The sequence below is a fragment of the Leuresthes tenuis genome, unplaced genomic scaffold, assembly GCF_036924035.1.
Source record: "Leuresthes tenuis unplaced genomic scaffold, fLeuTen1.0.hap1 SCAF_23, whole genome shotgun sequence".
NCBI classification, from domain to species: Eukaryota; Metazoa; Chordata; class Actinopteri; order Atheriniformes; family Atherinopsidae; genus Leuresthes; species Leuresthes tenuis.
The window spans coordinates 4,112,821-4,126,943 of record NW_027325377.1 but is presented as its reverse complement, the minus strand read 5'-3'; the positions used below and the strand labels follow the sequence as shown (position 1 = coordinate 4,126,943).

Below are 14,123 nucleotides of genomic sequence, written 5' to 3'. Positions count from 1 at the left end.
TGCTGGAAGCGTGTTTTCCCAGTTCTCTGATCACCATCACTGTGTCTGGGGTCAGTAAGGCTACAGTACAGTAAGGTCCGGTACTTTTCCATCATTCGTGCATATCCCTGGTATTTAGAACAAACTTCCAGGCTCAGACCACCGGAGAACATGGCTTAAACTGCCTCTTCACCCGCTGTTGGCCGGTTTATTTAGAACAAACTTCCAGGCTCAGACCACCAGAGAACATGGCTTAAACTGCCTCTTCACCCGCTGTTGGCCGGTTTATTTAGAACAAACTTCCAGGCTCAGACCACCGGAGAACATGGCTTAAACTGCCTCTTCACCCGCTGTTGGCCGGTTTATTTAGAACAAACTTCCAGGCTCAGACCACCGGAGAACATGGCTTAAACTGCCTCTTCACCCGCTGTTGGCCCCATGAAAGTTAGTTTTTGACCAAACACCTGGAAGGGATGCAACCTGTAAATGTTACACACTTGAAATGCAGAAACTCTTAAATCAGGACTTTCTGTAAATGTGGCATCAAACCTGAAAGATAACACAGACAAATGTCACTCCAACCCTACCACAACCCTTCTGTGAACCTAATTATGAGGCATACCGACCTTCTGTCAGTCATTTACCTGCGAATCATCACCACTGGAACCTTTTCGCACAGAATGGTTACGTTTTGTTGCCATCTGGTGGCAGCTTTGCAGAAGTACAACCAGCATGTCCACAGTTCCCTCCCACTTTTATCTGTTCTCATCGTCCCTATGAAGCGAGCTGAACAAGCTCAAAGGTGTGTGATAAGCTCTGAGGCACAACGTGAGCTTGGACCTTAGGTTTTTAGTCACATTTGATTCTGGTAAGTCTACACATCTACACAAACCTGGCTTCAGCTGTCACTGATGGACTCACCACAGACCTTTAAACCTCAGCTGGTTGATATCTAACATTAAACCAACAGCTGATGGTTATGATTCTAAATTCAGGAAGTTTTTTTACTCGCCTGAAACACTATTTACAGCCATGTTCAGCTGGAGGTTTGTCTGGATCCTCTGCCATTGCTAGGATTTTATTACAATCTAAAATACATTTTAGAGGCCAGGTCAACATAATGGTTTAGTGGAAGCATTTTTTAAAGGTAACAAGTCATGGTAGCAGTAAGATACGCAGTGCTGTCGGCACATCATGTTATCGATCAGGAAATGCCTTAAAATGAGGTAAAAAAAAAAAAGCGATGCATCCTTGGTGTCCTTTAATGCTGCATAAAAATGGCACGTTTTACATGTTAGTTAAAGCAGTTTGCACTAGCAAGTCGACCATCAACAAAAGAGGCAACAAATGTGCTCTATGCAACCTGACATCATCTACATACATATCTGCAAATGTATCTACAATCAGTGAATGGCAGCTGGAAATAATGGAGTCATAGTTGAATCTAAGGGTAACGACTTAACCCTTAGATTTAAGTGCCTTAAAGTTTATTATCACTGATGGCCAATGGATGCTGGTTCCAAAGCTCTGTAACCAGGGTCAACTAAACTCCAGGTTATTTGTAGCTGTTTTGAATGTGATCTTTATATGATACGTTTTTTGTTCTAAATGTTCTTTAAAATTTAAGTTCATGACTGTTTATCTCAGAAGAGCGGAGCAGTAAAAACATCTTCTCAAAAAAAAAGGTGTGCATATGTTATTGTCCTTTTTTAATAGAGGTGGAAATGCTTTAGCGCTATTTTCGGTGAGCAAAAAGCTGACAGGAGTGTGCATCTCGATGCATGATGTGCGAGCTTAAAGAGAAATAATTAGAATTGAAGTGATTAAAGAAACTTTAAGTCAGGAAACTGAAGAGATATTAGGAAAAAAACTATCGGTGAGCTGCAAGTTGAGCAGCAGGACATAAACGGATGTAAGCGTCAATTTCTCATTTAACTTGCTAATGATGTTCCAGTTTTAGCTGAGAAGTTAGCGACATGTTATCTGCTTCTGGAAGACAACCTTCACAGAGTTACTTCACCTGGGTCGTCAGTCCTCGGTCCCTCTCTTGTCATCCATCTCCAGCCTGTTTCCCTTCGGTTATCTTCAGCTTCATCCCCATCACGCTGTTGGACATTCGCTGTTAAAGAGGCTGGTAGGACTTTGAGTGCACTCAATTAATTAAATTTAATTTATTTAGGCCTATTTTTTCCATTCATTTGAACTTTTGGGACAGTTCACTTTAAAATACCTGAGATCTCAGAGGTTTTAGTTATTTTCATTATATGTTTTTGGTTCAATTGTGGTCCAAATAACTAAGAAAATGTATTTAAACACAACTATATGGTGAATCCAGATTTGGTACTGTAATATTTTCTATGCAGGATTCACTTGACTTTACTATTTTTTAAATGATCATGTGAAGGATCTTTATTATAATATACATTCTTTAAACCTTCAGTCTGTTGTTATTTGGGGTAGACATTACAGGTCTAAATAAAAACTGAGTCAGGTAATCAGCAGTCTCCTCATCGAGTCTAGTTTAAGTTGACCCTCATTTTCATATTTTAACTCTGTCTTAAAGGGACAAGTGAAGGGGGGGGGGTTACAGCTCCAATAAACCATCATTCAAAAGAGCTTAAGCTTCTCTTATTAAACACAAAGAAAATACAGTTTCCCTTAAGTCAGCGTGTTAAATCTGCTCTCTGTAATTCCATAATCAAACAGAAAGAAACAGCTTTGGTCCAATCATCTTTCAAAGGCTTCCCCCTCTCTTCCAAACTTGCTCACGTGTCGCCAACAGTCACACGCTGAACTAAACATCCTCTTTTGCTGCTGTCAAACGTTTTAGGTTAAATCTGCTCAAACCCTATTCAGCACGATTCAAACAAAACTTTATCAACAAAGGTACCGGTAATAAGTTACTGCGCAACAGACCTGAGGTTTAAGGGAAAACTAAACCAACCTCAGCAGTTAGAAATCTCTGAATTTGGAGAATTAAGTAAAGGCTATTTCAGAAACACCTTCCTACAGGTCCATCAGTCATATTATGTTCTGACAAACTACAGCTGCTGGGGAAAAAACACGCATTTGAGCTTTAGTTTAGTTTGACCCTCCTGGGCTGCTATAGAAACATTTAGTTTGGCCAGTCAGGTTCAAAGGTTCATTTGAGCTCTTGTCTGTCTTAAAAGAAAACCGAAACGTTTAACCGTCCACTGTCACAGCTTGACTGCATTCAGTCATCCTCACAATATCCCTGCAGAGATCAAATATTAAAGAGCTGATTTAGATGTAAAAAGAAGCTTCTTCCACCTGACTTATAGTTCATTAATTTGGATAGACTGGAAGCAGCATTCACACATGTTCCCTTAGCATTGGACGGTTTCCACATGATTTCCTGTCTGATTGTAGTAAGTGACCCATCCTTTGAACTTTCACTCTTTATTCCATGCCAGAAACTCTCCTTTTCCTCCTATGGCAACTCAAAAAGGGCTAATACAACTACAGTCGTGTCAGCACGTGTTTCTTGTTGTAAGGGACATACAGGAAGTGTCTTCCTCATGCTCAGTCACATGTTCTACCCACATTCACCTGCATTTTTCACCTCATTTCATGTAGAGGCAAAAGAAGAGAGACGACAGCTGTGATCTCAGGTAGTATGTCCCTGAAAACGAGCTGCTCGAAGCTATAATTCACTCTCGTGTAGCAGACTAGCTTTGAAAAAATGTTTGATGTGGTGATTAAAATACCGTTTTACTGGGAACGATCGAGCATGTTTCAGCTCGCCTCGGAATCATTTCAGGTCTTTTTAGAGCGTTTGGAGAGTTCTTTTTTCCTTTCATTGGGACAAAATCTGGTCTTCTTTTTACCTTGTTTGAGACAGCATCGGCCACACGAATAAAACTTTTAGCCGGTTCCATCGGAGGGAATCCTGCATTTTAAATGGTGGAACCAGGATCTACATGTTTAATGCTGCTCACCTGAGGTTGGATTTGCTTCATTTAAAAACCTGGAAAGGACTTTTTTTCTGTGACTGTTTGAATTTTAAGATGCTTTCCTTTCACTGATTGTTTCATTCTTGTTCTGACCAGTGTTAATTGGCCACAAAACAGCAGGATTATATCAGGTTTTCTTGTCTTGATTTTTCCAAACAGACTTTGCAACTCATTATCAAACAGATTTTGTCTTTGCTGTTGTAACTGTTCGGTTTCTCTGTGTGGATACATGGTTTACAGGAGTGCTTGGTCCAAGTGAGTCTCTGGGTCCAGGATGACGACTCGGGAGGATCTCTGGAAGATTCTGCAGAACTTGACAAATGAAGAGTTCAAGCAGTTCAAGTGGTTCCTAAAAGACGGTGGTACAGAAGACGGCTTCTCAGCCATCCCAGTGGCCCGGCTGGAGGGGGCAGACCGGCAAGACACGGTGGATCTTATGGTGCAAAACTACGGCTGCCCTGGAGCTGTCCACAAATCCTCCGGGATTTTAGTGAAGATCTACAGGAATGATCTGAGTCAGCATTTATTAAACGACTTAGAGCTGAGAGGTGAGTTCAGGAGAAAATGATTGGAGTCATATTTGTCACGGTTCAGAGTCGGTGTGATAGCAGTTCAAAAGGAATTCATTAAAGGGAACAGAGATTTCTGTAAGACTGACCAGTTATTTTCTGCTCTGCTTTGATTTAGACCTCAAGAATATTGACTCTTCTTGTTTGAAAAGTCAATCTGACAGTGAGAAGGCCAAACTAGGGCAGGTAAAGGCTGAAATCCGGCTGCTGATACAGGAGAGACGGATGATGATCAGTCAGATTCAACGCTCAGCGGAGGTCAGCAGGAAGTCTTCAGATCGACAGACCGCAGACTGCGTGGCGGTCTTCACTGTTTTAGCCGAGTCCATTCAGAGAAGTCTGGCTGACGTCATCGAACAGATCGAGGAAAAGCAGAGAACGACACAGAAACAGGCGGAAGGGCTCATCCAGGAGCTGGAGCAGGACATCTCTGAGCTGACCAAGAGAGCCGCTGAGGTGGACCACCTCCCCCTAACAGAGGATGACCTCTACCCCCTCCAAAACTTCCCATGCGCCCCTAAGAACCTGACAGAAGAACGCATCTCTCTGCCATCATATGGCACTATTGTGATGACCCAGGTGAAGGAACTGCAGAAAAAGATCGACAAAGAGATGGAGAACCTCCTGAATAAGGCCAAGCTGAACCGGGTCCAGCAGTTTGCAAAGGATGTGACTCTGGATCCTGGTACAGCACATCCCAATCTGGTTCTGTCCGATGATGGGAAGCAGGTTCACTGTGGTTCCGAGGAGCAACATCTCCCAGACAACCCAGAAAGATTCAACTCTGCTGTCAATGTCTTGGGAAAACCGAGCTTTTCCTCAGGAAGGTTTTACTTTGAGGTTCAGGTGAGAGGAAAGAGCGCCTGGGATTTAGGGGTCGTCAAAGAGTCGATCAGCAGGAAAGGATCGATCAAATCGAGCCCCGAAAGCGGTCACTGGACGATTTGTCTGAGAGAGGGAGGTAAATACCGAGCATCTGCTGTCTGTCTCAATGTAAAAGCTCCACTCAATAAAGTGGGCGTGTTTGTGGATTATGAGGGGGGCTCAGTCTTGTTTTATAACGTAGATTCTGCAGAACCCATTCACTCTTTTAGAAAATGCTCCTTTACAGAGAAACTCTATCCATTTTTCAGTCCCAGTGTTTCTCATGCGGGTCTGAACTCAGCCCCTCTGGTCATCTCTCCTGTCAGTTACACTGACTAGATTTGATCAGTAGACCAAAGTCATCAGCCACAGTAATGAAGGCTTGTCAACAATACTCATGGGTAATGTTGGAGATGAGGGACAGGCTTCCTATCAGGGAATATCACCGTTTCTTCCTCTTTGATGAAACGCAGTAATGTACAGAACAATAAAGAAACCACGTTTTCTACACCCATAATTGTACTGTCTTCTTCTGTGCTGTATCATCAGAACCAAACACTTCTTCTGCCATACAATTTCAGCTTCAGTACAGAAGAAAACTGGGGAAACGTACAGGGGCCAAGGAAGGTGAGGGCTGGTGTAAATCAGGAGGAGCGATGCTTTTCTTCCAGTCAGAAGGTGTCTGGTTCCATCTCCAGCTTCACCAGTCTGCATGTTGAAATGTCTTCTGGCCCCCAAAGTGTTCCTGTAAAGCTGCTTTCACATAAAAAGATAAATAAGTACGACGTTTGTGGGCATTATGCATGTTGAATGTGTTAGTTAGGAGATGGGCAACACCTAGAAGAGATGGATGTTTTTAGAGATCCATGAAAGTAGAAAAAGACGCCCCTAATCTTGTTGGGTTCAATCCGAAGGCAAGTTTAGTGGCTTGAATTTGATATTTGGGTCGCCGCTGGAAATCACAGAGTGGTGAAAGATAACTGTGGATTGTATCCAGAGGGATGAGAATGTTTGTTCCTGCCTTGACATGTTTAAAGGAAACGGTCTGGAAGAAAGGAGTCAGCAGCACAGTAGGATGTCACGGTGTCAGAAGCAGCATAATAATGTGAGTTTATATGGGAAACATTTACAGGATAGAACAAATAACTGGACAAAACATGGGAAAAAGAAGAAATACAAACAAATAAATCATCCAGAACACTGAAAAACTACACAACACCATTCCAATGTGTATTATTTGCTGACAACACAAATATATTTAGTCCTGGTGAGGATTTAAACCCACTTTTGGAAAAAGAATTGAACATGATGTGATGTTTTGTACAAAGTAGTTGATCTGGTCTGTCTTTTACTCTTTAACTACTGGACACACAGTTCAGTCTGACATATATCTGTTAGACATACTCATTTAAGATGTCATTTTTTAACAATTCAACACAATTTTCTGAGGCCTTAATGAGCTGTATGAAACGGGCCTTGGTCAAAATAATATATTTTCCTGTCACTTTTCCACTCACATTCTGTCACTTTTAGCTGTTTTTCATCCTGAAATATCAAATATTCTCTGTGATGCTCATATGAGCAGAACCATTGAAGCCAGAAGAACGGGTCAATTTGGTGTCTTTCCTATCTGTGACCTTCTTCCTTTCCATCCTGTCGCTAGGCTACATCCCGCTCTTGCGAGATTTGAGGTGAAGTTAAGGTTATATAAGTGGTAGATGAGGTAGTCTCCTCAAACAATTCATCAGACTTTCGGATCCAGATCAGAGAGAGAAAGCAGGAGACCTAAAATCCGTCATAATGAAATGAAATGTGTTTTTAGAATAAATATAAGTTCGGTTTAATTATTTTTCCTCAAATTTTCACTCTGATGTAACTTTTCAAATTTAAGATTTTTTTTCCCTCCAGTTTCAAATTTTATAGTTTCAATTGACCACCTAAAAGATGCTGATTCATGGAAAAGGTTCCTGCAGTCAGAATGAGGCGTCGATCAAAAGCAGAGACGGTCACCTACAAAAGAACGTTTACAAGACAATATGTGAAAGATATCTGTCAGCTAATTCTTTTTCTCTGTGGTTCCAGGTGTTTTCCAGGACCGGTTTTAGATTTGGAGGCCAACTCCTTTGGTAATGAGACAGATGACGCTGCAACGAACAAAGACGAGCTGGAGAGGGTCCAGCAGTCTGCTGTGGATGTGACTCTGGATCCTGATACAGCTCATCCCGATCTTGTCCTGTCCAGAGATGGGAAACAAGTATATGACAGTGATGTGACCAAGGATCTCCCAGACAGCCCCAAGAGATTTAACAAATGTGCCAGTGTTTTAGGAAAGGAGAAATTCTCTTCAGGAATATTTTACTACGAGGTTCTGGTCAAAGAGAAGACTGCCTGGACTGTAGGGGTGGTCAGAGAGTCCATCGACAGGAAGGGACACATCAATATGAGCCCTGACAAAGGCTTCTGGACCATATGGTTAAGAAACAAAGTGTATGAAGCTATTGACGACCCTTCAGTGCGACTCCCGCTGAAGTCACGTCTTCAGAAGGTGGGAGTGTGTGTGAATTATCCAGATGCTCTGGTCTCCTTTTATAACGTAGATACGGCAGATCTTCTCTATTCCTTCAGCGACTGTCGCTTCAGCGGGAATCTCCTCCCATACTTCCATCCCTATGTTAATCAAAATGGCACAAACTCCGCCCAAACTACTGTTTTCCTTACGTTAGCTGATTAGACTTCAACTCTGCTTTTAATTGGCCAAATATGTCACTGAAAATGACCTGAACTGCCAACAAGAACAATAATAATGTTTCTAACTGACACTGGAGCACCTGATCTCAGGACAGGATGTCTCACATTGGTCCACACTGTAAATTGTTCAACCACAAAGATTTTCTTTCTCTGTTCGTTACATAGATACAGTTTGGATTTGCTGGCTCATCAACTTTCTTCGTCAGCACATAGACTGCCTTCCCTCTACGCACTCTAAGGGTTAGCTTAGGTGTTGAAAGTGCATGTTTAGTGTTAGGGATGATTTGCCAACTATGGATTGTGCAGCTACATCTTGAACAAATGGGCAGAAATATGTGTTCCACTTTTCTCGTGCAAATGGAAGGTCATGAAGCCAGTGAGTGAGTGTAATACCACCAACTGCCAGCAGGGCTAGAAAAAATATCTATTTAAACATATGCAGCCAGGTTTTAGAGCGCACTGGAGAGGTTTGCAGCTGAGAGTGGAGCAACTGGGATGAAACTGCTTTGTTCCAAAGCTGGAGGCCCTTGTTCTCACCCGGGTCGGGGATGAGTCTCTTCCTCACACCGAGGAGTTGAAGCACCCACTTCTTTCATATAAAATGTGTAAATGGTGTGCTTCGGACTGCATCTTTGTCCGTCCTGTAGATTGATCAGAACAAAGTCAACCCCTGGTTGTTCTGACTGAATGTCCCTGGTTTGTCTGAGCCTGTCCAGTGGTCTTTGTGTTTCAGAAACGCTCCTTGTCCTCTGAGACAGAAGACAGCTGCTGCATGACAGGACTTTTGCTGACTGGAGTCTCCATTATTTATTTAGTAAGTTCTGCATTTGTAATGAAGTATTCTACCACTGGGAGAGCAAAGAATAATACAGATATATTGATTTATTTGGATGAAACTAATCCAGTTTCCAGTCTTTTGGAGCTCCATCCATGATGTGATGTGAGAAAGTCCATCTGTTCAGAATAATAAGTTCTGATCATGTTTCCTACTGTCACAGTGCTACAAAGCCTGCAATGTTCTGCTGAAAACATGAGGCACAGGCACAATTAAAGCAACGAAATGATGGCTGCTAGTCTGTTGGAATGAGCGAGGCTGCTGCTTGAGCAGAAGGACACAAGTGAAGCCAAATCTGAGCTTTTATACGTTAAAATGATCAGCGATGTTTGTTCTGTAAAACTGCTGAGATGGAAATAAAGCTACAGGTTAGAGCTCCGTTTTTTTTTTCTGAATCCAACTTTTTTTTATCTCCAAATGTTCATGAAAATATGTCAAATTTATAATGTGCTCTCAGAGTTTTGGATTCAACTGTATCGATAACTGAAAAAGTGAAGAGTTAGAGTGATTAAAAACTCTCAGATGCCGGTTTATACACAAAACTACATCACGTCAAAGCTTAAGTAGCTGTTTATCTTGTGGAACATATTAGAAAACAGCTGCTTGTTGCAAAGATAACTGAAGTGACGTCACTTTCCCAGTCTTAGCAGTTTCTCACCATGAGATATCCAACGTGCCCTTTAATGCTCGTGCTGTATGAGCAGAACCCCTACGGTTGCAGAAAAGGAGAACGTGGTATCTTTCCTATCTGTAAACAACTCAGAGCCCGAGGGAGATGTTTTAGAAGAGGAAGAGCAAAGTAAAAACTGTATTTTTTGCCTGTTATCCTGACTGATTGTGTCTCCTGTACAGCATGCCTCCTGTTGCACTAAATGTTTAGCAGAAATAAAACAGTTTGAGAAGCAAAGGTTTTGGTTGTGGAGCGGATCATATACAGCCTGCCCTGACAGCATTATTTGAACTCGCAGGGTTGCATCATCTGGAGGGAGTGATGAAGGAAGAGGAGGAGATTCTGACCTTCCGCAAAACAGGAAGTTACTCAGAGAGTCGAAAGCAAGACCGTTTACTGCCTCCCACATATTAAGGAACGTGCTTTTATCTGGATAATTTTAGGTTAAGATGGAATCTTAACACATTCTTCATGCCTTCTACATTCATGGAAATGTCTTGGGCTGAACTGGGTAAGTCTTTTGTTTTTCTTTGTTCAAGTGTAACGGCATTTCCAGCCTAATTCTGTTAGCAGTGTAAGAGCAAAGGTTGATAGAAATTAAAAAGCTGTGCATGGAAAGCAGAAGGGAATGATCCTGCAGGCTGGAAATGTTTCAGAGTGAAGAACAGGGTGATTTTTACTGTTTGGAACTGATCCCAGGCAGCACTTTAGCTGTTTAACCTCCTAAACTCCTAAAACGTGTAACCATGGCAAACCCAAAGTAAAGCTGAAGCTGAATGATGTGCTGTAAATGCTCGGGGGAACGGGGGGGGTGTCCATCTTAAGCTGAATACATCTGTTTAAATGGTTGCAAGGTAAAAGGAAATTCATCTTTTAAAACCACGTTAAACTTTAAGTTTGACTGGTGTGCAAATTATATGAAGACAGTACAGTGTAACATCCTGAACCAACCCGGACTTCTGTATACTGCAGAAAAAAACTGAACATTTAAATATGCACAAACACAAATGTAGATACAGTAAATAAGATAAAAACAGAGTTTTTTATCAGTTCTCAGCACCTTTAAAGTGAATATCTGGTCTGAGCTCCTTTATTCTCCAACACAGCCTGAACCCTCTGAGACAAGCTTTCTGTCATTTCTTTAAGGAGTCTTCAGGAATAGTTCTCCAGGCTTCTTGAAGGACATCCCAAAGCTCTTCTTTGGATGTGGGCTGCCTTTTGTTCCGTTCTCTGTCAGATGATCCCACACTGCTTCAATAATGTTGAGGTCCGGGCTCTGGGGAGGATTCATTCCTCCATAAGACCTGTTGCCACTGATTTTCAGTCCACTTCTTGTGTCATTTGGCACAGCTCAGCCTTTTCTCCCTGTTTCCCTTCCTTAAGAACGGCTTCTTGACAGCCACCCTTCCATGGAGACCATTTCTGATGAGGCTTGGGCCAACAGTAGATGGATCAGCTGAAGGTCCAGATGCATCTCTCAGGTCCTGTCAGGTCACAGCTGGATTCTTTCCTCTTTCTTAAGGACATCACTTTCAGATCCTGTTCATCTGCTGTAGATAGTTTTTTAGGCCTGACACTTCTTCTTTTGTCCTCCACTTGTCCAGTTTCCTCAAATGTTTTAAGGACACACTGCACACCATGCTGAGATATGCCAAGAGAAAAAAACACATTCCTCTGAAAATGCTCAGGTACAAGGACTGAGAATGAGGGAAAAAGCAGAAAATGTCCAAAGAAAATCTCTGAAAGAGCTTCAGAAAGCTGGAGAACTATTAATCAGGACACTTTAAGAGATTAAAAGAAAGTCTGAGTCCTTAAAGGCAAAATGTACAGAAATACGGGAGGATCAACACTCCATTCTCTCTCTCTGCATTAGTCTCCAGAGTGATGCTGGTCACTACTTAATGATCAGTTTCTAACTTATTCTGATCCTTGAACAATGTTGTTGGCTCAGATATGTTCTGGCTGATTTCTGTAAAAGATGACGAAGTCAAAACCATTTTAACTCAACTCATAATTGCAATAAGTGCAGTTAATCACTTCTCTTTCTATGCAGAACATTGCCAGGACTGACAGAGACAACATGGCTAAGCTTTCCCTGGAGCTCTGGAACATTCTGCAGGAACTAGAACAAGACGACTTTCAGAAATTCAAGTGGCGGTTGAAGCAGAACTATGTCTTGGAAGGCAATACTGGCATCCCACCAGCTGAGCTGGAGGGGGCAGAAAGGTGGAAGACTGTTGATCTCATGATTGGGAGATATAAGAGTCCGGGAGCTAAGCAGATAACAATGAATATTTTAAAAGAAATCAGGCAGAATGGTCTAGTGGATCGCCTGAGAAACTACCAAGAACCAGAAGGTAAGTCAGAGAAAAGTAAAAGCAACCTCACATGTATCTCACCAGTCATGGAGCCTAAAGGCTTCTGTTGCTCTGTCTACATACTGTGCTTTGCTTGGTTTTAGAGTTGGAGGCCAACTCCTTTGGTAATGAGACAGATGACGCTGCAACGAACAAAGACGAGCTGGAGAGGGTCCAGCAGTCTGCTGTGGATGTGACTCTGGATCCTGATACAGCTCATCCCGATCTTGTCCTGTCCAGAGATGGGAAACAAGTATATGACAGTGATGTGACCAAGGATCTCCCAGACAGCCCCAAGAGATTTAACAAATGTGCCAGTGTTTTAGGAAAGGAGAAATTCTCTTCAGGAATATTTTACTACGAGGTTCTGGTCAAAGAGAAGACTGCCTGGACTGTAGGGGTGGTCAGAGAGTCCATCAACAGGAAGGGACACATCAATATGAGCCCTGACAAAGGCTTCTGGACCATATGGTTAAGAAACAAAGTGTATGAAGCTATTGACGACCCTTCAGTGCGACTCCCGCTGAAGTCACGTCTTCAGAAGGTGGGAGTGTGTGTGAATTATCCAGATGCTCTGGTCTCCTTTTATAACGTAGATACGGCAGATCTTCTCTATTCCTTCAGCGACTGTCGCTTCAGCGGGAATCTCCTCCCATACTTCCATCCCTATATTAATCAAAATGGCACAAACTCCGCCCCTTTGATCATCTGTCCTGTGATCAACAAGAAAAATATCGCAAAGCTGAGGAGAGTCCAGCAGTGTGCAGTGGATGTGACTCTGGATCCTGATACAGCTCATCCCGATCTCGTTCTGTCCAGTGATGGCAAACGAGTACATCACGGCGATGTGACCCAGGATCTCCCAGACAGCCCAGACAGATTTAATGACTGCTGCAGTGTTTTAGGAAGGGAGAGTTTCTTAAGAAACTTTTACTACGAGGTTCAGGTGGAGGGGAAGACTGACTGGAGCGTAGGAGTCAGCACAGAGTCCGTTTTCAGGAAGGGATCAATCACACTCAAACCTGAAAATGGCTTCTGGACTATAAGTTTAAGGAGCGGAGATGAATACGAGGCTAGCGACACCCCTGTAGTGTGTCTGACTCTGAGGGCACATCCTCAGAAGCTGGGGGTGTTTGTGGATTACTGGAAAGGTCTGGTCTCCTTTTATGACGTAGACACTGCAGATCTCCTCTACTCCTTCACAGGCTGCTACTTCGCTGAGAGACTCCTCCCATATTTCTGCCCCTGTACGAACGTCGGGGGCCTAAACTCCGCCCCCCTGGTCATTTCCACTGTCCGTCAGTATGATGAGACAGGACAGTAGGACACCTGAGCCCAGCGCTAAAAGTCTAAACTTCCTGTCACACAAAGGCTCAAATAGTTGTTTCTGGCTGCCATTTCTGAGTCTGGTTCTGTCTGAAGTTACTTCTTGTTAAAACCCTTTTTTTTTCTCCCTACTCTCATGAAGGGAACATTTGAGTTTCTCTGTGTTAAATTGAGAGCTTGAGAACCTCTGTTGTGATCTGGCAGGCTGTATCTTCGCCTGTTTCTCTTGTTGCAGCACCATCAGCATCCACGCCTGACAGTGGCTGACAGACACTCTGCTGTTGCTGCTTTCACAGCTTTGTGCAACATTACTAAAAGCTGCATGTTAAAGCCGAATTCCTCCATGTCAAGACAACAGCTGCATAAAGTCTGACATTTCTTATAGATTCTCATCAGGTTCACAGTTATATTGATGATGTCCAGCCGCAGCAGCAGATGCAATATTTCTCCTCCCAGAAATCTAACAATGTGATTTAAACCAGGTTCTTTTTATGAAACAGTGCTGACATTTGAGTTCTGTGCAGTAAATAAACGTGTTGTTGTAGCATTTCCTGCCTGATATCCTTCCACCAGCTGCAGTTGAGTCTCACACAAAGCGCACTTCAGGTTAAACACATTTCAAGATGAGCAGCAGTCCAGTGTGCCGTCTGTAAACTACGGTCTGACTGTTAATCATTCACCAGCAGGGCGTTGGACTGCAGCGAGGAACGCTTCTCGCTCACGGCGGTTTCCTGCCAGTAGCAGCAGCTGTCAGCCGTGTTTCCTGTAAGTGAACTCATCTGACAGGCTCGAAGACGTCGT

The 14,123-nt window shown here is 42.8% G+C and overlaps 1 protein-coding gene across 1 annotated transcript; it reads left to right on the top strand.

Annotated features, from left to right (window-relative positions):
- Positions 1-4,170: 4,170 nt before the first annotated feature.
- LOC140283264 (uncharacterized) lies at positions 4,171-13,519 on the top strand. Its single transcript, XM_072377998.1, has 10 exons — positions 4,171-4,501; positions 4,641-5,722; positions 6,384-6,456; positions 6,972-7,077; positions 7,469-7,939; positions 9,674-9,768; positions 9,938-10,022; positions 10,366-10,420; positions 11,693-11,996; positions 12,101-13,519. The coding sequence occupies exons 1-10, from the start codon at positions 4,228-4,230 to the stop codon at positions 13,318-13,320; spliced, it is 3,765 nt and encodes a 1,254-aa protein (XP_072234099.1). The 5' UTR covers positions 4,171-4,227; the 3' UTR covers positions 13,321-13,519.
- Positions 13,520-14,123: the final 604 nt, after the last annotated feature.